Source organism: Salvia hispanica, chromosome 6 (assembly GCF_029641045.1).
Source record: "Salvia hispanica isolate PSC_SH4W2 chromosome 6, Shi_PSC_v1, whole genome shotgun sequence".
Taxonomy (NCBI): Eukaryota; Viridiplantae; Streptophyta; class Magnoliopsida; order Lamiales; family Lamiaceae; genus Salvia; species Salvia hispanica.
In genome coordinates this window covers 44,652,444-44,677,171 of record NC_142697.1, presented here as the reverse complement: position 1 = coordinate 44,677,171, position 24,728 = coordinate 44,652,444, and the positions used below count along the sequence as shown (strand labels likewise).

At 32.1% G+C, this 24,728-nt stretch overlaps 2 protein-coding genes across 2 annotated transcripts; both read right to left on the bottom strand.

Moving 5' to 3' along the window:
• Positions 1-2,346: 2,346 nt before the first annotated feature.
• On the bottom strand, positions 2,347-3,982 carry AHP4 (HPT phosphotransmitter 4). The gene is made up of 6 exons (XM_048108152.2): positions 3,851-3,982; positions 3,431-3,561; positions 3,289-3,357; positions 3,043-3,114; positions 2,683-2,755; positions 2,347-2,573 (listed from the first exon to the last, which is right to left on the bottom strand). Exons 1-6 carry the CDS (start codon positions 3,893-3,895, stop codon positions 2,526-2,528), a joined length of 438 nt encoding a protein of 145 aa, XP_047964109.2. The 5' UTR covers positions 3,896-3,982; the 3' UTR covers positions 2,347-2,525.
• Positions 3,983-15,772: 11,790 nt separating this feature from the next.
• LOC125205209 (NADP-dependent malic enzyme, chloroplastic-like) lies at positions 15,773-20,842 on the bottom strand. The gene is made up of 20 exons (XM_048104032.2): positions 20,711-20,842; positions 20,165-20,436; positions 19,562-19,682; positions 19,387-19,461; positions 19,080-19,231; positions 18,885-18,990; positions 18,688-18,753; positions 18,189-18,284; positions 18,012-18,083; positions 17,825-17,908; positions 17,584-17,682; positions 17,395-17,442; positions 17,266-17,319; positions 17,078-17,176; positions 16,884-16,973; positions 16,731-16,808; positions 16,549-16,623; positions 16,382-16,472; positions 16,134-16,262; positions 15,773-16,054 (listed from the first exon to the last, which is right to left on the bottom strand). Exons 1-20 carry the CDS (start codon positions 20,738-20,740, stop codon positions 15,966-15,968), a joined length of 1,926 nt encoding a protein of 641 aa, XP_047959989.2. The 5' UTR covers positions 20,741-20,842; the 3' UTR covers positions 15,773-15,965.
• Between the last annotated feature and the right edge of the window lie 3,886 nt (positions 20,843-24,728).

Genomic DNA, 24,728 nt, shown 5'->3' with positions numbered 1-24,728 from the left:
TTTTTATAATCCTGAGTATCATTTATATTCTGAGGTAAAATGATAGAGATCAAGCTAATGATCTCCATTATCTCTTGAGTTCATTTTCATTATTGTGGAGTTGATGAAATGATTATTTTAAATGTTGAGGATTTGTTTCCTTGTTTATTTATATGGTGATTCATTTTCTTAGATTAGAGTGCGTAGGAGCCCTATAAATAGCTCCTCTTTAGAAGAGCTAGACATCTTGGAAAATAAAGTGTATTAGGACGGTATCAACCGTAGGCCTCTTCGGAGGACTGTTCTTCTTTTATACTGAATTCCAGTTCTTGTTTTACTTCCGCCTTTCACTCCATATCATAAAATTTGTCCGCATCCGAATACACAATGGTGGTGTTCGATTGCCAATCTATGATTAAATTGTGAGATTATTTTAGTTAAAGGGGATTGACTATAACTAATTATCACATGATTATCCATCTAGCTACAATTGAATTGTGGGATCAATCTAATGAACCAAACACGCTATATATATAATTCTGAGATACAATCTTGCAAATCGAACAAACTCAATGCTCCTAATATCTAATTGATTTGAATATATGAAGTTAAATTTTAAGTTTTCAACTAAAAAAAAAAGTAAATTTCGCTATTCGCTAATTTAAAATGTATGGATAAATTTAAATGTGAATACATATTCGCATCAAATCTTTAATTTCAAGCATGACCAATTTTATACGGTACCCGCACAAATATTTATGTATCCACAACATAATTTTCATACTAAAAAAAAAAATAATTTTCATACACACAAATATATACAATTAATAGAAAATCATGTATATTCTTTTTAAATGGGTAGTGATGAATCTAGTGATTATTTATCTACGAGTATGTAAGTTTAGTTATTTAGCCTTATTTTTCAAACATTATAGAATTGTTTTGAATTGTTTTGAATGCATATTTGAATTTTCAAAGAGGGAATGTACTTCAGCAACTATTCATATTTATTTGAGTAATGAAGATATTTTAATTTTTGTTTAAGGCTAGAAAACCAATTATGTCGTCTCTATACTTTTGTTTTTCTGCTTTACTATTGGGCTTTCGTTTGCCCGTCCATTGTTATTGATTGAGCTCCATTACGTGAGTCTCTTTCTTCTAATTTTCTTTTTCATTAAAGGTGATCGACGATGTATTCAATTTACCTTCATGGTAATTTGAATTCTCGATCTAATAAATGAAGAAGAACCGTTTTACTAATGAGTTGCACTCAATTCATAAATGGACCAAAGTATATTCTTGCATTTATCTTGCTCTTTTCTTCTTTTTTAACGGTGATCAATAATATTTTTCTATTTACTTTCGTGATAACAAAAAATTCTCGACCTGTTAGATGGAGGAAAAACATCTTACCAATTATATTTTATTTTATTTATAAATGGACTGGATATTTTCCTGTATCTATCTTGCCTTTTACCTTAAAGGTGATTAATAACTATTTTCTATTTAAATTTATTTACAACTTTTACAGTTTGATAAGTGCATTACTAAAAATGTGTAAAAGATATAATGATAGTTGCAATTCATAAACTATAATACGTTATATTTGAATTACAGTTTGATAAATATAGCATCTTATGCCATAATAATTACATTATAAAGAATATGTGAACTTACATAATTATAGTGGTATCAAATTATAGTAGGATCTACAGCCTTAATTTTCACAGCATCCCTTATTTAATTTCTCTAAATTTATTTGTTTCTACCAAGTGTATCTCTACAATGCAACTTTTAAAGATGTAAATCAACCTGTGTTTAAGGTTTTTTTACCATCTACATGAAGATCCAATGATTTAGACTGGAAGTATACTATTATTTGAAATGAGTTGTTTCTAGATCTAATTATTTAGCCTTATTTTCTAAACATTATTGAAATGTTTTGAGAGTATATTTGAATTTTTAAAGAGGGAATTTAGTAGCCATCCATATTTGTTTATTAGTAGTAATGAAGGAGTATATTTTTAGTTTTGTTTTACTGCTTACTGGGCCATTGCATCGTTTGCCAGCCCATTACTATTGGGCTCCACTACGGGCTTCTCTTTTCCTCTTTTATAAATGGGATGTGAATATGTTCATGTATATATATACCTTGTTTATTTTCTTTAAAAATGATCGGTCAGGAGTATTCCCTCCGTCCCTGAAAATTTGTCACTTATTCAACTTTCGTCCATTCCTAAAAATTTCACTTTTTACTTTTAAAAATTTTGATAATGGGTCCCACATTCGCACTCTCGATCGGATGGAGGAAAAAAAATATGCTAAGAAAAACACACCACATAATGCATAAAGATAAAAACAAAAAAGTTAAGGAGAGAATTATATCTTTTGCAAAGTTTAAAATATTATTATAACAATGAGATAGATAGAGAGAGAGAAGCCTTCTCTTATTTCATCTGAGAAGGGTTTTGGTGAGTTTTAGACTAAGCTAATAAGATAAACCACACCAATTACATTAAAGCCTATAATTAACTTAAATCTATTCATTACTTTGAGCGACAAGCTTTCTCAACAGGCCCAATTTGTCTCGCAAACTGCACACAATTAACAAATAATCACTTCATTAGTGAGTCACTAAAACACAGATACACATGTTGGTGTGTGAAACTGTGAAAATTAGTGAAAAATAACACAAAAGGGGACCTGAAAATAGACTTCTACTTTCTTTCTCAGAGTGGCATATTCCTTTTTCAATTGCTGGAAAGTTCTCTTGCAACTGCAAAAACAACAATTAATTGATCAATCACAATTTAGGATCATCAGTTGCCATATATTTTCATACTATGAAATTGTGTAGTTTAATTTGATAATTTCTTATATGAAAATTAGACATAATGTAGTGCTACATGAGTTTTAATTAAGAAATTAGATATAGTATAAGTCATAAGTTGATAAATTAAGAGTAATATATTGTGAGGCTGTGTCCATAAATAAAAAGAAATTAATTTTTTTTTATGGTCCCGAATAAATGGAATTTAAATGTAAATATAGCAAAATTATTACCCATCAGCATTTCCAACTCTGCAGTGCTCTTTAAATTGTGTACACTCACTTTTCACCCTTTTAGCTCCAATGCTGTAAAATCACATGTACGGAAAAGGTTATTATCACCCCAAAAAAAGAAAGAGAGAATATTCCCCACAGGACTGTAATTTTTTGAAGAATCTATCTCTTCATAATGGATTAATGGTTATAAGGAGTAACTTTTTTTAATTTATTTTTATAAATTAAATTTTATCATATATATACCTTGAACTGCTGCCCTTAAATTGATGCATCAAGCACTCCAGCTTCGAAAAATCCAGAGGACTCTTCTCCCTAACAATTTAAATTATTTAATAAGCAAGAAATTATGATATAGTACTTCAAAGTGTGACTATGAAAAACTCACAAGGCTTGCTCTATATTTTGGATAAGTCGAGCCGAATCGCGGTAGTACAACGTCACAACTTCTTCGACGAAATTCGGGTTGGCATCATCTTGTAGCTCTTCAAGCTGGATAAATTGTTCATCTAGATATCCCTGCACAAAATTAATTAAAAGCAAACACAATTTCAAAATCAAGAATTTAGAAATTAAAAAAAATACTACTAGTAAATTAATTTCCTTTTTTTTTTTTTTTGCATTTATGCAAATACACTTAGATTAATCGACATGAGATAAGAATATATGTGAAAAGTGATGTTTTAAGACATGTATCCACTTGCATGGATGTGAACATTATTCAAAGTAGTTTTGATTGGACCTTACAAAATTACAATGAAATGCAGGTAATTAGTGAGAGATAGAAATTAGTGGTGTTGGATTTTACCTGATCAAAAAGGGTTTGCTTCATGTTAGCTAGCTGTCTCTGCATGATTCTTGGCTGCAAAATTTTGAACCTAGAGAGAAAATTGATGGTAGAGAGAGATTGGTGTGTTATGGATATGGGATTGGAATGAGGTTAGCATTTGAAGGCTTTATATAGGTGTTGGGACAAAGGGAGTTTGGCTGTTGGCGCCCCTTTAATTAGCATACATCCACGTATGTACCTTTAATAATTTATTTAATATTTTTCCCAATGGTGCAAAAAATACATATTCGATTATAGTAATAAAGAAACGTATAGAGAATGACTGAACCGATAGTAATAAAGAACTCAGTTAATTGAGAACTCCAGAGTATAAAAAATCAAAATAAAATTAATATTCAAAGTATATGTTTTTAGTCCAACAATAAGGCCTTTATATAGGCAAAGGAAAATCTTAAACTTATAGAAAAATAAAACTTTAAGTAAATAATTAAAAGGAAATAAATAAAAAGGAAATCTTAATTTGGTAGAAGGAAAAACAATTACTCCATATTTTTCCATCTACTAATTCTACTAACTAGGAAATAAATAAAAACTAAAAATAACTTGCTTAGTCTCCAAGTCATGTTCGAACTGTATTAGGGCGGACACCGGAAAATGTTTGTAGGAGTCGCCATCAAATCTTTGTTTCTTATCTTCATATGTAAATATATCTATTTTGATTAACGTAAAGATTATTTTTCAATTAACATCATATTTCTTCTTTGAAACCCATCTTTTGAAGTTAAGTTTCTTTTTTTTTTAATTTCTCATGCAACTTGATTTTCAATAACCTTGAGGGCTGAACATAATTTTTAATAATTTCTATAAATTCGACGATATCAAAAACCAAGATAAGGAAAAAAGAGAAAGTTTTGCCTTAGTAAATTAAATAAAGGAAAATCCAATTTTTGATGCATTTGGGCAATCATTTTAAATAATTTGCTACACGAGTACACAAACAAAATTATCCGTACACGAACAAATGGACAACAATAATAATTTTGATATAGTTTTGTAAAAGTGAATAGTTTTTGTCTCTTGCTATTAAAATGGACACATCCAATCAATTTTGGCGAGGTACACATTCCACTTACCATTTGATGCGACATTAATTTCCTTTTCTAAGTGTATTTTTAAAAGTTGTAAGTAGAATAGTTTATAGGAAGATGACACCTATTTATGATATGATATGGAATCAGAATTATGATGACAAAACCCTACTTTTTCCATCTTCATCAATCACTAATTAAAGTTATTGGCGCAAAACTAAAATACGATTCTGTCTGAAAAGTGTCTCTAGCATATATATCACTAGATTTTTACATTCGGAACATAGAATAATATTGATAACATATAAAGGCACACAAATCTTAATTTGGATCTCTTTAGCATTATCATTTTCTCCACATACTCTCTACTTTGAGAGGCCAGTACTGAATTATAGAAAAAAATAAATCCTTGTCATTGTTTTCTAATTAAATTAGATGAAGTAATAAATTTCAAAATTTCGATTAAAATTTATGAGAGACATAATTGTAATTATTAAAATCAGTTGGTGATAAGTGAAGTAGCTCGTGACCTCAAATACCTTCAAAGCGTATTGGACTTTTTTTCTAATCGGGTTGGATCGACCCTTATAGTTCCATATCACATTCGACGACCTAATCTGATACTTCAATAGATGTTCATGAGATTATAAACTACAAACTAATTTGTGATAAGTAGAGTAAGTAGTTCATAAGACTTATACAATTATTTAAAAAATTAAATATTGTCTACTAGTATGATCTTTGGTAACCAATAGAGACATGATGAGTAATAATATATGGCTCCTAATTCATCGAACAAAAAAGGACAGCTACTTTATAGTAAGAATTTTAATATCCTTTAAGCATCAAAAGTTATGCGTAATGACTGTTTTAAAAAATTAATGCGTTTCTAGATTCAAAAGTGATAGGACATTAAATTTGAATTGTGTCATATCCAAACATATAATATTATATCTTAGAGTGTGTTATTTGTCCATTCTCTAGCATCATAGAAAGAATTGATCCAAAAAATAAAACCAAAAGTTTGTGCCACCTAAAAAAGCATGCTTATAATATAACTGCAATATGATTCTTTCATAGAATTTACTCTTAAAGGAAAAAATAGCATAAAACTCTCAAATCACCAAAAATGCACATATTCAAGAAGGGACAGATCACTAAATTCTGCCGAACTAATAAATAATTATTAGAATGATCCAACTTGTTGTGTGGCAAATCATATTCCATAAATACTAAAAATAGCACATTTTATTCAAGTTTCCATGTACTAGGATGCTTTTATCATAATTGCAAGAAATCCTCCATATTAAGTACTACTAGCATATTGCTTACAATAGGTTTTAGATTTTATAATTTTAATTTAGGACTTCTAGAGTTGCATTTTAATTATATGGTGCTCCTTAGAATTTTTTATTTAATTTATGATAAGTACATATTCTCGTGAAATAGCATGTTAACTACACAGGACGAGTAAACCAAAACATACATTAAAATCAAGCATGACTGTCTCAGACCTAATGAGACATTAGTGTAATTTGAACACGATACCTTTTTGCCACAAAAATATTCAATGGACCCCAAAGTGACCAAAATATGGTGATTGATTATAGGTAATTGTTGTTGCAACCTAGATATTTTTACAAAAATTTGCTTCTATCATTTTGATATATGGTTAAATCATATTATTTCCACTAAAGAAATAATCTTTTGTAAGGTATATAAGTGGGAGTGGGTGGAGGAGAATAGATTACATATGCCAATAAGGAAGTATCAACTAGTAGCCATAAAAGGAAATGAAAAAAGTTAAATATTAAAATATATTTATTAATAATGATTGACAGATGATGATCTCTTTCAATTTTGATGGTCCATTTACAAATCCATGTCTTGTTTCTACGTTCTTCCATTCCCCTTTCAACAATAATTCCAGCAAAAAAAAATATCTTTTTTTCTAAATTACACAAAATGATTATGTGTTGCAGAAGAGATTCCATCTTTATTCCTCTGCCACGAGAAAGCAAACGGATAGCTTTTTAATTCGACATACATCCCTCTTTTCTAAATATATTTTGTTTTAATTTTATAAAAGTTGTAAATTACTCTTTTAATTGAGGAGTTAAAAAATGGTACATTGTCGGAAAAATCATGAAGTTTGTTTAACCGAAAAAACCATTAAGTTTGATTTCAAGACAAACAAATCTAGTCGTCTATGCTCAATCATATCAGATACTACAATTTTACCAAATATTTTGTCGTGCGATAGTTGCGAACAAATCCAAACATCATAGTTTTTCCTGGTGAATTTTGAAATTGCGGGACAAACCATAACTTAACCGAACCTCATAATTTTTTAGACAATTTTATAGGATCTAAAGCCTAAAATTATCTTAAAAACCAAAAGGTAATATTAGGAGGTAGTAGTATCCAATGTAGGATAAAGTTTTCATAGGAAAGGCTTGAGAATATATATATGGATCCCATATTATTAATTATGCTATAGTACCTCCTACTTTTAAAATAGTTAATTCGTGCCAACATTATATCCGTAAATAAATAATTATATCCACAATAATATGATGAATATTAGTATTAATTCTTATTTATTTCACATCTGATTCTTGTGTGTAAAAAGCAGCCAGAAAAAGTAAGCATCTGTAATGAGTTTATGGGGTTTGATTCTGTTTTGCTATCGCCATCTCCAACCAATCTTGATCATAAGAATCCCACCTTCCACACACCAATGCATGATCAAAAATCTCGACGTCGGTTCAATGAATTTCAACAATAAATGAATATCAAAAAATCTCAACTTCAAACTCATGCAAAAATATAATCATGGTTTCTATTCCAATTTTTTTTACAATGTTTTCAAATATATCTCAATCTTCATAAATTAATTTACGGCATTAAATCCATCACTAGACTCATTTTTTTGTAATCAACCCCAAAAATAATTAGAATGAAGGAATCGATAATTTAGTGAGAGTAATGAACACTTTAAGTATAAGTATAATAGTAAAAATATAATTTTTTTTGAGAATTGGACGACAAAAACAATATTAAAAGTGATGGAAAAAAAAGAAAATGAAAAAAGCTAGCTAGAATATGTCAAATTCGGGAATAAGTTTTGTTGTTTGTCACAAATACCCCTTATATATACATGTAATTATAATTCCTTTGAGAAAATAGAAATAGTTTCTATTTACCCTAGAGAAACAACTCTTATCAAGTGGCGGAGAAAGCAAACAAAAAATATAAGTTATGTTTGACATACATGTCCTAATATTAATTCAATCGTATGCATTTTTTGAAAAATTCAATTTTTTCAATCCATGTATGAGACTTTTATGAATAATTGATGGATCAAAAAGTTATGTTTCGATTATGTTCTGTTGCTGTTATTTTCTCGTGATTATTTGTTGATTGTTGTAAGAGGTCTTCTTGACGTTACTTCATTTTTTCTTTTGCTTTTCTTATATTCGGGCATAAATAGTTCATTCTAGGGCTGGTAATTTTCAATACGACACGATAATCCGGCACGAAGCCGCACGAAATTATTGGGTTGGGGTCAAGTCTTATTTGGTGCGTGTCCTTATCAGGTTGACCCATTAAGAACCCGATAAGTTCGGGTTGGGTTCGGGTTGGATGCGGGTCGGATACGGATAACCCATTAAGAAATAATATCATTATTTTTATTATTATTTTAAAAAATATATATTACTTCAATTTTTTAATTTCTTGTAAATTAGGTTTAATTAGTACAAAATGAATTTTAATCGTGTAAATTAGGTTGAAAAATAAGGTTTAATCGTGCATTATCAGGTTTTAATTGTGTAATATTAGGTTCGGGTCGTTATCGTGTCGTGTCAACCCATATTATATCGTGTCGATAACGGGTTCGTGTTAGGTGCCGGTCGTGTTCAGATTTGAAGGTAGCAAGTTAGGTTCGTGTTCGGATTTACAGTTTGCTTAACAGGTCGGGTTCGGGTTTGGCCTTATTGGGTTGGGTCGTTATCAGGTTGACCCGATAACGGCCCAATCCGCACGATTGGCCTGCCCTAGTTCATTGTACGTGTGCCTTCGACATTCTTTAATGTTTTTTCATGTTTAATTTATTGTTTTTTTACAATTAGACCTTTAGCTCGTCAAATATATATATGCGGCTCTAAGCATTTTTAGTTACATAAAAATAAGAAAATTATATGTGTGGAGTATTAATTTTAACGACGTAGATTTCAACAACATCAATAGAATAAAGTTGAAGCACAACCTTTCCTTGTATGTCTCACCAAATTCCAATAACCAATCATTAGCCACACATATATATTTTATGAAATCAATTTCCTAAATGAGTACATGATTTATTTGTGATATTTAATTATTTGAAAGGACAATACTGAATGAAGAATGTGGTACGTGATAGAGAATAATCCAATAATTTGTCCTTTAAACGAATCGATGCAATGCAATCATATAAACTGTGGCTTTAAAGGTTGCTTTCTTGTGAACCTTTTTACAGATACATATATTCTCATTTCAGTTGGAGCGAATTTATTCTCTCAATTTTTACACAAACTCTTTCTGTAAAATAGTACAAACTTTGGAACTTCTCTCCTTCAGTCCCTTGGTTGGTGAGTGTAGTTTTGCCGATGTGTTTTGTGACTGTTGTTTGGAACTTCTCATTAGAGTTGGAATTGTTGTCAAACCCTTTGATATGCCTAAGATCACTATCAGAGACTATGCACGAGTTGTCAACGTACAAGGACAGAGAACGAAATCTTGCATGTTGTTCATTTACTTTTGTTTTCTTATGTCCGTCCACTACTGTTCTTCTGCAATGGTTTTAGATAGACCGTTTGTTTTTTGACGTGTTAATTTTGTCAATTTTTTGTTACTCCCTCCATTCCACGGTAGTTAAGCCTTTCATTTCTGCACTCGTTTTGGAAAAATGATAGTAATAAATAGTTAAAGTAGAGAAAAAGTAAATTAAGGAAGAGAAAAAGTAAATTAAGGAAGAATATTATTTTTAACAATATTCTTATGCTCACAATCTTTTGGATTTGTTTGTATTGTAACACATCATGTGAAACAAAATTAAGATACATTAAATTGTACTATTATAGTAATTTGTGGTTCAAATGCATCAACTATTTAAATTACCCAGCTGGGTTGGGCCCAAATAGAGCCCAGCTCATAATATGGGCTTTCAACCAGGTTCAGATCCAACTGGGCCGGACCATATGGGTTGGGCTAGAGAGCCTCGATATGAGCTTTTGATTGGCTTAATGTACTCTTGATGAGCCATCTAAAATTTAAAATAACATCTAGAATAGAGTATATTCATTCTAATTAAAATTGTACTTAAATTGTACTTAGAATTAATAAAATTTAAATTCAGTTAGTTAGTGTATACGGATGGATGCACACAAGTTTTTACCTCCCAAAAACTTTATTTAGATTTATAAAAATATATATAAATGATCAAGATCGTCATTGCTTAATATTTTTGCATTTTGAATAGATACAATATTGTGGCTGGTTGGATAACATCGATTCTTGAGAAATTAAAGTATTGGTGGATTTATTAAAATATTACTACTACAATTACATATGGCCGGCAAAAGTGTAGATAGTCTAAACTAATTTTGATCAATTTGTCGCATCCATTGATAAGTAGTACTAGTATTTGAATATCATAATCATATTATACACCTCTTCTCCTAAACGAGAAAATTCTTACTCCATAATTTTGAAATTTCACGTTGACCAATGTAGGGAATCTTGTTTTCCACTAATTATTTTTTTAGGGCTGGTTGACTACATGTGTTTAATTCCATCAAAGTTCAGATTTATACATTATACTAGAGCATTAGATTGCCTACGGAAATAATTTTAATTAAATAAAAAATGAAAGATAATCTAGCTTAAAGCATAAAATTAGAAGAAAAAAAATATTTTTAGTACAAAAGAAAGAAAAATCAAAGATCACAAAATATTGCAACCATTCCTAAATTATCGAAAAAAGGCAATTATAACAAATTTTATTTATTTATAAATAATATTTTAATCTATATTGTTTTGTTTTATTTATTTCTCATATTATACACAAAACATCTTTTCTCCATTTTTGTATAGTACCATTAAGAGAATATTTAATACTCCCTCCGTCCCACTTTAGGAGTCCCGATTTACTATTTTTGGGTGTCCCACTTTAGGAGTCCCGATAGGAATATTTCATAAATGGTATTAGGCTCTACATTCCACTAACTTTTTTCCACTCACATTTTATTACTCCCTCCGTCCCGCTTAAGATGACACGTTTTCATTTTTAGTTTGTCCCAACTAAGATGACACATTTCCTTTTTTGGTAACTTTCTCTCTCCAATTAATACACTCAACCACTTTTTCCCACTCCTATTAAAATATTCATCTTTCTTTATCTCTCTACTTTATACTTACACCCACCTTCTCTCTTTCCAATTAAACACTTTAACCAATAACTTCTAAAATCCTGTGTCGGCTAAGCAATGTGTCATCTTAGCCGGGACGGAGGGAGTACTATAAAACTAATACTATAAAAAAGTATGACCCCAATTCCACTATCTTTTTTCACCAACTTTCCTTTACATTTCTTAAAACTCGTGTCGAACTCAACCGGGACTCTTAAAGTTGGACGGAGGGAGTAATATGCATAGTAAGTGCAAACAATATGTGGCGATAGAGAACAAAGACAGTTTATTTCAAAAGTCGAAAGTGGTCATCTTAGTTAAAAAAAAAAGAAAGAAAGAAGAAGAGAGAGAGAGAGGTGATTACCTCGAATTAATGAGACAGAGGGAGTGAGAAATTGTCATTAAAATCAATTGACCATTAAAAATTAAACAACTTTACCTAAACAAGAAAATCTAAACAACGATGAATAAAATTCCAGCTTAGACTCAGCATAGATTTTTTAAAATATATATATAAAGAAAAGGGAATGGAAAATTAGTGAAACGTAAGATTTTACTCTTATGTAATAAAATGGGGAAAAAATAAGTTAGTGAAATATGTGATCAATTTATAAGAATAGTAAAAAAATATGAAACGAAACATTTAAAATTGGATATTTTCAACAAAGCAATATAAGACATTTAGAGACGGATGGATGGAATATCATATTTCTCACTAGTTATCAATTAGACACGACAAACTTATCAAACTTAGTTTGGGTTATCATCAATAATATTGTCGAATATTATATGTAATTCTAATATTTCTTGTATTAACCCACCAATACTTGAATTACTCGAGAAATGATCTTATCCATCCAACTGTAATATCGAATATTTTCGAAGTGTAAAATTCAATTTTTCCTATGTTACCCAATAAAGCTTAATTAAAACACTATTACAGAAATCAACAAGTCTTGATTAAACTGTCAACAGAAATATGTTTTTGTAGCATTTGTGTCTTTAATAGCACTTGACGCAAGTGTAAGGAATATCTGTAATAATAGACCAAGGGTAAGAACAGAGATTCTCTTATTACATTAAATTGAGTAAAGCAACACTTCATGTCGTAAAACAATATTTAGGGGACACGAATTTACTACAACTAATAATTACAATTTTCACCTAAAAATTTCAGTAATTTACATATTCATCCTCGAAATATTAATAAATTTATATTTTTTTCCATTTAAATGCTTAAACTTATCCAAACTTGAACAGGAAATTATAATATCGGACATAAAATTTTATATCTTCAATCTGAATTTATATCTAATTGTGTACTCCATTTAATCATTAAAAATAGTCATTTGGTGTGATACTAGTTTTAAATAAAAAAAATTATATGTATTGTGAGTGAAACTGTACTGTGAGTGGATAAAATTAGTAGAAAATGAGCATATTAAAATGATAACAAAAACACCTATTTTTTGTGGATGAAGTAAATAAATGATCGAGACCTCAAATATTCTTCTCAATCTAGTGGATATGATGATGGCTGATATACAACTTATAGGTGAAATACTTTGTTTTACCATTAAATATCTCTCAAGCATTTTATCAAACAGTTTTCGGGTACGATCAATCAAACAGTAACTTTCAAGCATTTCACCAAACAGTTTCAAGACCAACATCAGATAAAGTTAGAGATCAAATGCAATGCCTTGATTAATGCTACCTCAGTCCGGTAATACAAATTTCATGTTTCTATTTCGGCCCGTCCACCACTCGGAACCCTATAACACTAGTACTATAAATTTAAGTATATCTTCACATTCCATTAACTTATTTCACACTTTCGCTAACTTTTTTACTCACGTCCAATTATAAAACTAATATACAAAAGTGAACCTATATACCACTAACTATTTCAACTCATACTTTTTAAATCTCGTGTCGAAAATACGAGACTCCTTATCGTGGACTGGAAAGAGCATGTCTACATCCATCACAACAAAAGTGACCCGCTCTGAAAAATGAGCTTTTCCACATAGAAACCACCAACAAGCTCGAAGCAAAACACACACAAAAATCAATTCCACTTTTCAATATCCTTTAATTTACACATACCAACTCTTATCCAATTTTATTTGCATTCATTGCTGGGTTTCGGTTCATAATTAATCATCCTTCGCTTTTCAATTTCTCCATTGTTTCCATTGTTTCTCATATACTTTCTAAGTAAATGTTTTCTGCATATTTTCATAATAATAATCAAATTTCGTTGAAGCATTTCATCGAACAGGTTTTGTGTATGATCGATTGAAGTTGAAGTAGCTGAATCTGTTGCTCGAATTTGAACGGTGTTGTTACCCACCGAGAGAGATTTTAGGATTAGGGATATTTTGGATTATATATATTCTACGTTGGATTAAAAAAGCACAGCACTTCCATAGTTTCACTCAAATCTCTAAAAAGTATTTCATCGAACAGTTTCGGTGCATGATCAATTGAAGTTGAAGTAGCTGGATTTGTTACTTTCAAGTTTCAAGCATTCAACCACACATTTTCCACACCAGCGAGGAACTAAAATATCAATAAACACGATAGATAGGTAGCATACCATTCGTAAATCTTTTCTCCTCGTGCTTTGATTTTCTCTATAGTTATAGCCGTTCAGCTAATAAATTAAGTTGAGCAGATGGCCCCTCTCTTTTTAGTAGTTATCTCATTGGCATATTACAGCCCGCCATATTGGACTATGCAGTCCAATATAGCCGACTGAAGTATGCTGATGATGAGATAATTAATAAAAAAGCGAGCGGCCATCTGCCCAAAATAATTTATTTAGTTGAACGACTATATACACCGTCTTTCGAGGGCAACCCAAAGGCTGCGACAGGAACGTAGGGACGAATTAGCCCAACGAGCAACTTAACTTAACGACGATTTGTAGGAAGTAGCGTTTGAGACTAAAAGAAAATCAAAGGATGATGAGAAGTTTTTTTTACTGAAATAGAAAAGTAGAAATGAATTTTGTGTGATTTTGCTTAGATTTATAGATGAGATTAGCATGGTTAGGTCTCTTTTAAATTAATTATCTCATTAAATATGAATATACTCCCTCTGTCACGTAATAGAAGTCCTATTTAGTTATGGAAGGATATTAAGAAATGTAAAGAAAAATGGATACAATAAGTTATTGGAATATGAATCTCAATGAAATGTGAGTGAAATAAGTTGGTGGAATGTAGAACCTATTTACTATTTATAGTAAAAGTGAAATAGGACTCTTATCATGGGACGGACTGAAATGAACAAATATGACTCTCATTGTGGGACGGGGGAGTACTTTATTTTGAAATAATCTGCCAATATTTTGCCACCAACTACATTGCCCATGCTTTTCAAATGAAATCTAATCCTTTTTATAATATTTTAATTGTCTCTAGATTTTGGGTAACTAAGATTGCCACTAAAATATAAAAAAAAACATTAAAAGAAGAGCCATTTATTATCAATTTATCCTTGATTTTTCCGTGAGTTTAGCTATTGTAAATTTTGAACAATTCATGTCCCATTTGTTTGCTTATTTTTCCAACTTTAATCTCGAAAATTGTATGGGAATTTGATGTTTATGATGTGAGTATAATGATGGGAATGAGAAGTTTACTTCCCAAATAAACAAGGTAAATGAGGTTTAAAACTGCACGCTTCAAAATGGCAAAATTAAGCCTCATTTTTTGGATGAAGGAAGTATTGAAGAGGGAATTATCAATTCATAATTGATTTCAATTGATTATAATAACGATAGATCTTACTCCCTCCATCCCGGATAATTCGTCCTAATTTTCTATTTCAGTCCATCCCACGTAATTTGTCCCACTTCATTTTTACCATTTTTGGTAGTGGACTACATGTTCCACTAATTCATTTCTATTCACATTTTGTTATAAAACTAATATATAAAGGTAGGACCCACATTCCACTAACTTTTTCAACCCATTTTTCATTACAATTCTTAAAATCTATGCCCGGTCAAAGTGACCCGGATAATCTATGCCCGGTCAAAGTGACCCGAATTATCCGGGACGGAGGGAGTATTATTCTAGACAAATACATCAAACCTGTAGACTGTTCGATAAAATGCTTCAAAGAGATGTGAGTGGTTTAATGAAAAACTGACAATGTTCAACACAAATACACTAGAAATTAATGTGTTTGTGTCTTTATTGGATTGTCTTGTTATAAATTCAATAATTATTTTACTAAAATTATATAATTGTACCAATTCTTGACAATTAAGGATTTCATTTAAAAATATTATAAATCAATAGCTCTATAATCAAAAATATGGCCGGCTTAATTATATAGTACTCCATATTTGGTGATATAATAATTAATTAAAAATGGAACCACATAACTTGTACAAATCCAAGAAAACAATCTTAACTTTAATTATGTAAGTTTCAGCATTCTACATGTTAAATTCAAACACCTAGTTCTAATGTCTGAACCAATAGCTTTGTTAGAAGAAAAAATCGAGCAGAAAATATTATGAATAAAAAAAATACTTAGCAGTTGGATGTGACCAATCGAAGGCTTTCCTCCATCGCTTCAGCGGTAGTTATGATATTTGGGGCTGTACATAGATCTTTCTGCATATTCTACTAGATTTTGTGGTTGAGGCAGTCGAGTCGCGAGCCCTGTGCAACGAGATCAAGACAAAATATCAGACCTTAATGAAATTGCATATACATTACACATCTAGGATAAGGATATTACCGAGTTCGTATGCTTTAGCTGCTACTTTGGCTGCTATTTGAGCTGAAATCTTTCTAATGTTTGCAAATGGTGGATATAAGAGCCCCTTTTCGAGGTTCTCTTGGCTAACCTGTGCTGCTAATGCTTCCGCTGTTTCATAACCAAGTATTAGCATGGTGGTTGATTAAATCTACAACTGGCTCGATGATAACGTGTTTGTGTTTTCAATTTTCATGGAATGCAGGTAGGTGATAATGTGTGGAACTTACAAGCAGCCAGAAGCATGTCGTCATGGACGCGAATTGCTCCAGAAATTAGCAAGCCGAGGCCAAATCCAGGAAAGATGTACGCGTTGTTTGACTAAACCATGAAATAGTGATGAAGTTAGTGCTAAGAAAAACTGTGTTCTTGACAGAGGGGTGTTTAGACTCTCTACCTGGCCGGAAGCATAAAGTTTGCCATTGTATTCGACCGGAGCAAAGGGGCTGCCACTAGCGAAAATGGCTCGGCCCTGAACCATGATAGCGACAGAAGAAGTCAAGATTAACACAACAACATGAAGAATAATCGCTTGCAACAGACTAAACATATACAGATTTGAAGCAGGCAGGAAGTCACCTCACTCCACATGTAAGCTTCCTCAGCAGTACATTCAGACTGCGACGTTGGGTTGGAGAGCGCGAGAATAACAGGTTTCTGAAACAAGCTATCGGAGTAAGGCATGTGTCCACATTGCTAGGAACTCTAACACATATCAACAGCTGTAAATACCTCATTATACGATGCCATGGCCTGAACCACTTCTTTTGTAAACGTTTGCCCTGCTCCCGATGATCCTATTAGTACTGTTGGTTTGATAGCCTGCCATAGCAAGGCAGATAAGAAGCCACATTTTTGCATTGAGAGAGCTCATCTTTACGTGTGCTCACACGCAACTACAGATAAAATATGTCGGGGCTTTTTACCTTCACAGCATCTAACAAATTATTGACAGGTTCATGTTCATGAGCCCAGGGCCGCTTAAAATGTTGAAGTGAATCGATACGAGAACGGACAATCAACCCCTACAACACCAAATCACTAGCAATGAGACCAGAGGTGGAAATCAAAGACTTGGAGGAAGTGCAAAGAGAAATTATTAGATGGTCTATACTTTGGAGTCCACGAGCCAAATCTTTCTACGAGCCTCTTCCAATGGGGCACCAGTCTGTGAGAGAGAGAGAGAGATTAAGCAAAGAAGTGACAATCATTCTATTGGGAAAAATGCTATCCTTTCATTGACCTGTTTTGATATCTGAAGAGCTATGAGATCTGCTATACCAGTACCAGCCTGCATAATGAGGAAAAACACAATGCCTCCTATCAAACTAAGAACAAAGACGTCCAATAACAAGAAACAGGTACATACTCATTTATTCAAATTCAGAGAAAAACAATACAAAAAGGAGTGCTGAGATCAGATAAAAAATACCTCTCCAGCTCCAAGGAATAAGAATGAGTGGTCAGCCAAGGTTCCCCCAACTAACTTAAGTGCTGCTATCAACCCTGCAAGGACCACTGATGCTGTACCCTGATGTAAACAAAAAAGCCCAAATGTCTACGTTAATGATCAAAACATCAATAATAAACACTAACTTAATAACATGCCGGTAGAAGCAAGTGGAGTACAAAATAAGAGAAAAATTACATGTAGGGAATGAAAGTAAAATTACCTGAATATCATCGTTGAACACGAGATGCGTAGATCCATACTTTGCAAGGAGATCAAAAGCATTGTGATTTGCAAAGTCTTCAAACTGCAAATTCATCGTGGGGAGAAATGTCAGATTACATCAGTGGAAAAAAATATTCAAAATATTACAAACTGAATGATGACTAGAAACAAAAAGTATACAAAACCTGAATGATGACTTTCTCTCCATAAATCTGCTTCACTGCACACATGAACTCATGCAGAAGCTCATCATACTCCTGATCGAGATGAACATTTAAGTAAAGTTAGGGAGAACTGGCAGCCTTCAATGCCTAACAATGAGACAGCATCTCTTGCTAGTTGCTATGTAACCAATCACTAACCTGGCCTGTTGCTCTTTTCCTTCTAAGTCCAATATAGAACTCATCATTGAGCAACTGCTCATTATTTGTGCCCACATCAATTGTCACGGGCAAGCACTGAGAGAAATTTTTTAAAAAACACAATAATCAATTTACCGTCAATACTGAATAGCAAAAAAACAAGCACAGTAATGAAATTATTAGTACTTATCAGTAATCACCTTTACATGTTTCATGTTTGGGATTATGAAAACAGTAACTACCCAAGCAGCAAACAACTCAGCAGAAGTCAAGATCATGTGCATACTTTGCAACCAGAACTTAATAGATATAAAGTGGTACCATAAGGAAGAGTGCATTTTACTTTCATCCACTAATTAGTAAATGACATATATTTCAGGCCACTAAGACTTTGCTACATCAACCAATATGCACGGAAAACGAGATAATTGGAACAAAAGGAATATTTGTTTGGATCTGGCCTCTTAAGGAAACGGTAAAAGCATTTAGGGAATACTACCTCAGAAGGACGGATGCCACCAAGAGCCGTATACAATGAGAGCTTTCCTACAGGTATCCCCATTCCCTGAGGAGGTCAATAGTGTCATAAAGTAAGAAATTAAGAAGAGTGTTAGATGACTCATGTTTGTGATGAAAACCACTTGGAAAAATCAAAATGGTGAGCGAGAAGCAAGGAAAAAGAAACCATCCTTTTACCTGGCATCCGAGGTCTCCTAGTCCCAAAATTCGCTCACCATCTGTCACTACAATCACTTGAATTTTCTTCTCCGGCCAGTTCTTCAATACATCGAGTATCCGTCCCCTGCAAAGTACTACCTAGTATAAGTCTAACATGTTGAAAGAGAAACTCCAGCAAGAAGGATCAATTGTACTAGTAGGACTTAAACATACTTTTCTTTTAGGCTGATGAAAAGACCCTGAGGCTGCCCGAAAATGCTCCCATATTTTTGGCATGCTTCACCTACAGTTGGAGTATAGACAACTGGGAGCAGCTCCTCAACATTGTCAATGAGCATCTTGTAAAACAGTCGTTCATTTCTCTCCTAAAAAAGAGAATAAGAAAGAAGAACAAGCATGTCAGATAATGGCCATATTGATGGAACATAAACGAAAATAGGCACTGTTCTTTGACAAATTAATGTTTTTATTGTGCATTTGAATAGCTAAATTACACCACATGAATTACATATTTAATCACCTGAAGGTCCATCATGGCCATGTACCTTTGCAACGGTACTTGGTACTGGCGAATGTTGTGCATCATTTTCTTAACCTTCTCAGCAGAAAGGCACAAACAGTTTAGAGAAGTCATGCAAAGAAAGGAAATAGCAAGAGGCTTTAATCAGACAATTGGGAGTAAGTATAATGTCAACCTGAAGATCTTGGCTTATGACCACCGGAGGCAGTAGACCACGTAAAAAGTGCCCATCTCTCTCTTTCTCATTGAAGGAAAGGCCTTTATTGTAGCGGGGATCCCGCAACAGCGGATATCCACTGTAAATGAAAAACAGGAACACAAATATATAAGAAAACATTGAAGAATTCCAAAAATGATAAATAATTCCAATTTCTCCTTCTATTTTAATGTGAAAAAATGGAAACTCAAGTCAAATTAATTGAGATGGTTACCAAGCCACCATCACCTCATTCCTATTAATATGGAAATTGGGTATAATCAACTAATCAAGCATTGATATTCAAAAAGGACAGTGATTATTAACTAAGAAAATCACAAAACACCAGTGAGCCAAGATGTTACAACATTAGCAAAGGAGTAATTAAGAAAGCAAGAAATACACAAGATAAAGTGCAGTAACACAAATCTTACAAAATCGAATTTTACAAATTAATCATGAAAATGATACTACTAGTATTCACTCTGATCAAGCCATCTTTTTACAATTAAACATAACAATATACTATCAATCATGCCAAAACTCCTGAAACCACTAGAAAAAGACAGCTTGATTCATCACCTGGCAACGGTGACAGCCCACGGCGTGACGTTCTGATCCGCCGAGACGTCATCCTCCCCGTAGAAATCTTCCACGCCGGATTTCGATTCTCTCTCAGTCACCGGTGATGGAGCTGCTGGAGCACTCTCTCTCACCACATTCAATTTGTTCTCCATCAAAACGACATTTCCATCTCCCTGGCTGCGATTCGAGCTCGCAGCCGCCGCCACCACCAACGGAGCTCCGATCTTCCTCCGCGACAAGCTCTTCGAAACGCCGTAAACAGAAACACTCTGCACGAGATCAAACCAAACAAATTTCCAAATCCTCAGATTTCAATAAGAAATTAAAAACAGGCATTAGTACTTTTTCAATTTCTCCAGCTATTCGTCAAACAAAACAAATAAGATATGTTGATTTTGCAATCTGGATCGGAAAAAAACACAATCAATAAAACGAACGCCGCAGCGATCGTGAAGTGAAACGTAAACAGCTAAGAAACACGAAATGGAGAAAAACAGATGGAAGATTAGTCAATTAACAAGAGTAAATTGGTAGAGAATTTACCGGAGAGGAGCTTCCGTTTAATGAAAACATTGTATCTGGAAATTTTGCTGTGTTCAGCAGAGTAAAGAGGAGAGAGAAAGGAGGCGAAGGAAAGAAAAAGAGTTTGGTGAGGTTTGCTCTCCTTTTATAGCTCTCTCTCTTCGGCTTCAATTTTTCGCATTCTTCTTCCAATTTTTATAGTAATAGAAATAAATTAATAGAATATTGGTAAATTATTTATTATAAAAATGATAACAAAATTATTGAAGGTTGAGTAAAAATGAATAAATAGGATTATTTTTTTAGGAAAATTCAGATAAATAGTGCTCCCTCCGTCCAACTTTAGCAGTCTCATTGACTTTTCTTTTTGTAAAAGTGATAAAAAATAGTTAAAGTGGAGAAATGGTAAAGTAAGAGAGACCATAATAATGTAGATAAGACTCTTCTCTATATTATTCTCTCTCTTAATTTACCATTTCTCCTCTTTAACTATTTTTTACTATTTTTATAAAAAGAGGATAAAAAAGTCAATGAGACTGCTAAAACGGACGGAAGGAGTAGTACTACTTCTTTTGTTTCTTTCTAAATCTCGGTACATGTATATTTCATTTCCCTGAATCACGCTATTTTTATATTGATGAAATTTTAATATTTTATTTAAGAAAAAAAGAACACGAAATATAAGTTTTAGTTTAAACAGACAGCGATCGATGATCTAGTTATTTAGATAAAATGGAGTACTATACATGAGTTTTATTCATTATGAAATTTTTTGATCTGGAGTAATATTATCTTAGAACTGTTAATCAGAATTTAATTAAATATATTTACTATTTTAATAGCTATTATCTGTAATGAATCAAAATTTGATAATATTATGATAGCCAAAATATAAAAGGAACCGTATAGTGGTGTATTTTCAAAGTTCATAATTATAATTACACTAGTTTTTTTTTAAATAAAGAATGTGATGACTTAATTAAATACTACTCCCTTCATCCCTATATTAGAAACGTTTTATTCTGAACACTTATTTTTTAAAAATGATTAAAATGAAGAGAGTATAAAGTAAGAAGTAGGATAACAATAATAATATAGAAAATAATCTTCTATATATTACTCTTTTTTATTATATTCTCTTTCCACTTTAACTACTTCTTTCCTATGTCCAAAAATAGAAACTTTTGAAATGAAATGGTTTTTAATGCAAAATTGGTAAAGTAAAAGAGAAATAGAAAGAAAAATGTGATAGTAAAAAATGAGTCTCATCTCGTTAGAGAGAAAGAAATTCTAAAATATAAAGTTTCTATTTTTAGAAGACGGAATCTCACTTGTGGATGACACAGATATTAATGAGAAATTGGTAAAGTAAAAGAGATAAATAGAAAAAATAAGTAAAATAAGAAAGATAGATAGAAGAGAAAAAAATGAGTAAAATATGAAATTAAAATTTTCCATTTTTAGAAATCGGACTATTTTTAATTGACATACCAAAAAAAACAAAATGTTACTATTATTTTTTATAGACGGATTGAATATTTATCATTTTTTGTGTGTGTGTTGAAAATGAAAAGCCTCTGCCATAGAAAAATTGAAAATATTACTACTATTTCAACAAAAATGATATTTAAACAATATTTTTTATTTAGCATATTCTTCATGTGCCTTCGTGCCCTCGTGCGTGCTTTTGAATAGTAGTTCCCAACTACTATTTCAGACGCCTACATTGAATTCTAATTAATGTTTTCTTTGAAATACTAACGTGGAACAACCTGTGTCATGTAGATCTTCTAAGTATTTTTAAAGTAGTCAATTTTATGGGACAGAGCAATACTATTAAATTTGATGCTGTGACATTTCCTCTAAATAAAATACAGCTACTAATAAAAATAAACCAGAACGAATATCAAATATACTTGAGTTAAACTATTTTTGAAGGAATATAGGAGTATAATTAAACTAATTTACTCTTGCTTTGTTCTATTCACCAAAATAATTTAATATTTTCTTTTTCCATTTTTAATGTACTGAGTTTGGACTTTGTCCGATTAAGCTTGCCTAGGGATGTCAGTGTAGCCTGCAATTCGTGGGCTGGCCCGAATAGCCCGCCAAATTTATAGGGTTAGGACTGAACTTTTATAAACCAAAAGAAATCACAACCCGGCTAGCCCGCATCCGATTAACCCGCAACCCGTTAGGGCCAGACCCGAAAACCCGATGGGCTGGCCCGAAAACCCGATAAAATTTTTATTATTCCAATTTTTACTCCTAATTCGACACTTTATTGATTGATTTTATAATTGTAGATAACTAAAAAAAGTAACTTTCAATTTTATATTAAATATGTAAATTATATATTGAATTTTTATTAATATAATAATTGATAAATAAACTAAAAACTTTAAATTCACAAAAAAAATGTTTAAATTTCTAAAATATGCATTAAAATTTTACGAAATATCTCAAATATTGGTATTTGATCATGTTTATGATTGAGTATAAGCATATATCTCAAATTTATCATTATTAAATATTTTACATTTTATGAATATATAATTTTCATTATTATTTATTAGATTGATCGCATGTTAATCTTATCGGTAGCAACCCGATTAACCATTGGGCTAGCCCGAAACCCGAACTTTTAGGGTTAGGGTTGAACTTTTATAACCCGAAAGAAATCACAACCCGACTAGCCCGCACCCGATTGGCCCGCAACCCGAATAGGATTGGCCCGAAATCCGGTGGGCTGACCCGATTGACATCCCTAAGCTTGCCACACTAAAATTTTCTCAAAATAAAACAAAATTAAGAGCATATCCTAATTTGAAGGCAATAAATACGTTATAAATATTCCAACAACAGTTTGGTGGGCGGGTATGCCGATGTAGGAGTAATAAAATAGCTAAATAATTTTTTAATTTTCAAATGAAAATGTGAATAAATTTTGGCTACTTTTTGTCTTTATTTATTTTAAATTTGCATCTATTTATTAGTAATCATTTGGATGGACAAGTTTTGGGCAAATGATCACAACGCAACCACCAAAATCCACATAATAAACGAGTGAGTTAAAGAATAATTAAATAATGGTTGCCTAAAATAAGAAAATGTGGTTGTAGCTGTTTTGGTTAGGTTTATTTTATATTGTTGGGGGAGGGGTCTGCTTATTAAATTTGAGACGTAATGTTACAATTGTCCTACTTTGATTCGTACCATTAATTAAATAATTTTGACTTATGAAGAGATTTGGTGAGAAAGAAAGATTGTTTTTGAGAAAATAAATCAAAAACTCTTTTTTAAGTCTCATTTTTTCATAAAATTTGACCATGCCAATTATAATCATTCGATTTTGTAATATAGTATTATGCTTCGACTAATTAATTGCTAAATCGGCTCAATTTATTTAATTGAAACGATAGTTATAGCTAATTCATTTACATTAGAACTGCCTAAGGTTTATCGAACCAGCGGTTAAAATCGAAATCGTAACCATCGGTTACGATTCCGAACCGAAACCGTGAGAATTTATCCAAACCGAAATCGTCGATTTTTAAACCGTGGTTCGGTTCAGGTTCAAAAAATTTCGAACCGAAACCATGCTGGAACCGCCGGTTCCACGCGGTTTCAAACCGAAACCGCGAAAAACGGCCGGAAAACCATGAAATCAAGCCAGAACCGCAAAAAACCGTAAAAAACCGCCGAAAAACTGTCGGTTTGGAACCAAAACCGAAACCGTCAGTTTTGGAACCGGAACCATATCCGCGAAACACCCTCGCGGTTCGGTCCAGTTCAATAATTTCTAAAACCGGAACCGGCAGTTCCAAACCGTAACCGTCGGTTCTTGAACCGTCGGCACCTCTAATTTACATTAGTGAGAAGCAATAATCATTAATTAAGACAGATGACTTATAGTAAAATGGATTTGAAAATGAAAACCGCGTTGTCGGCTCGCCGCACAGGTATAGTAACACACGATTTTGTGTGTTGTGTTATTATTTTATTTTATAGTATTAATTTGTTGGTGTGGGGACATAAA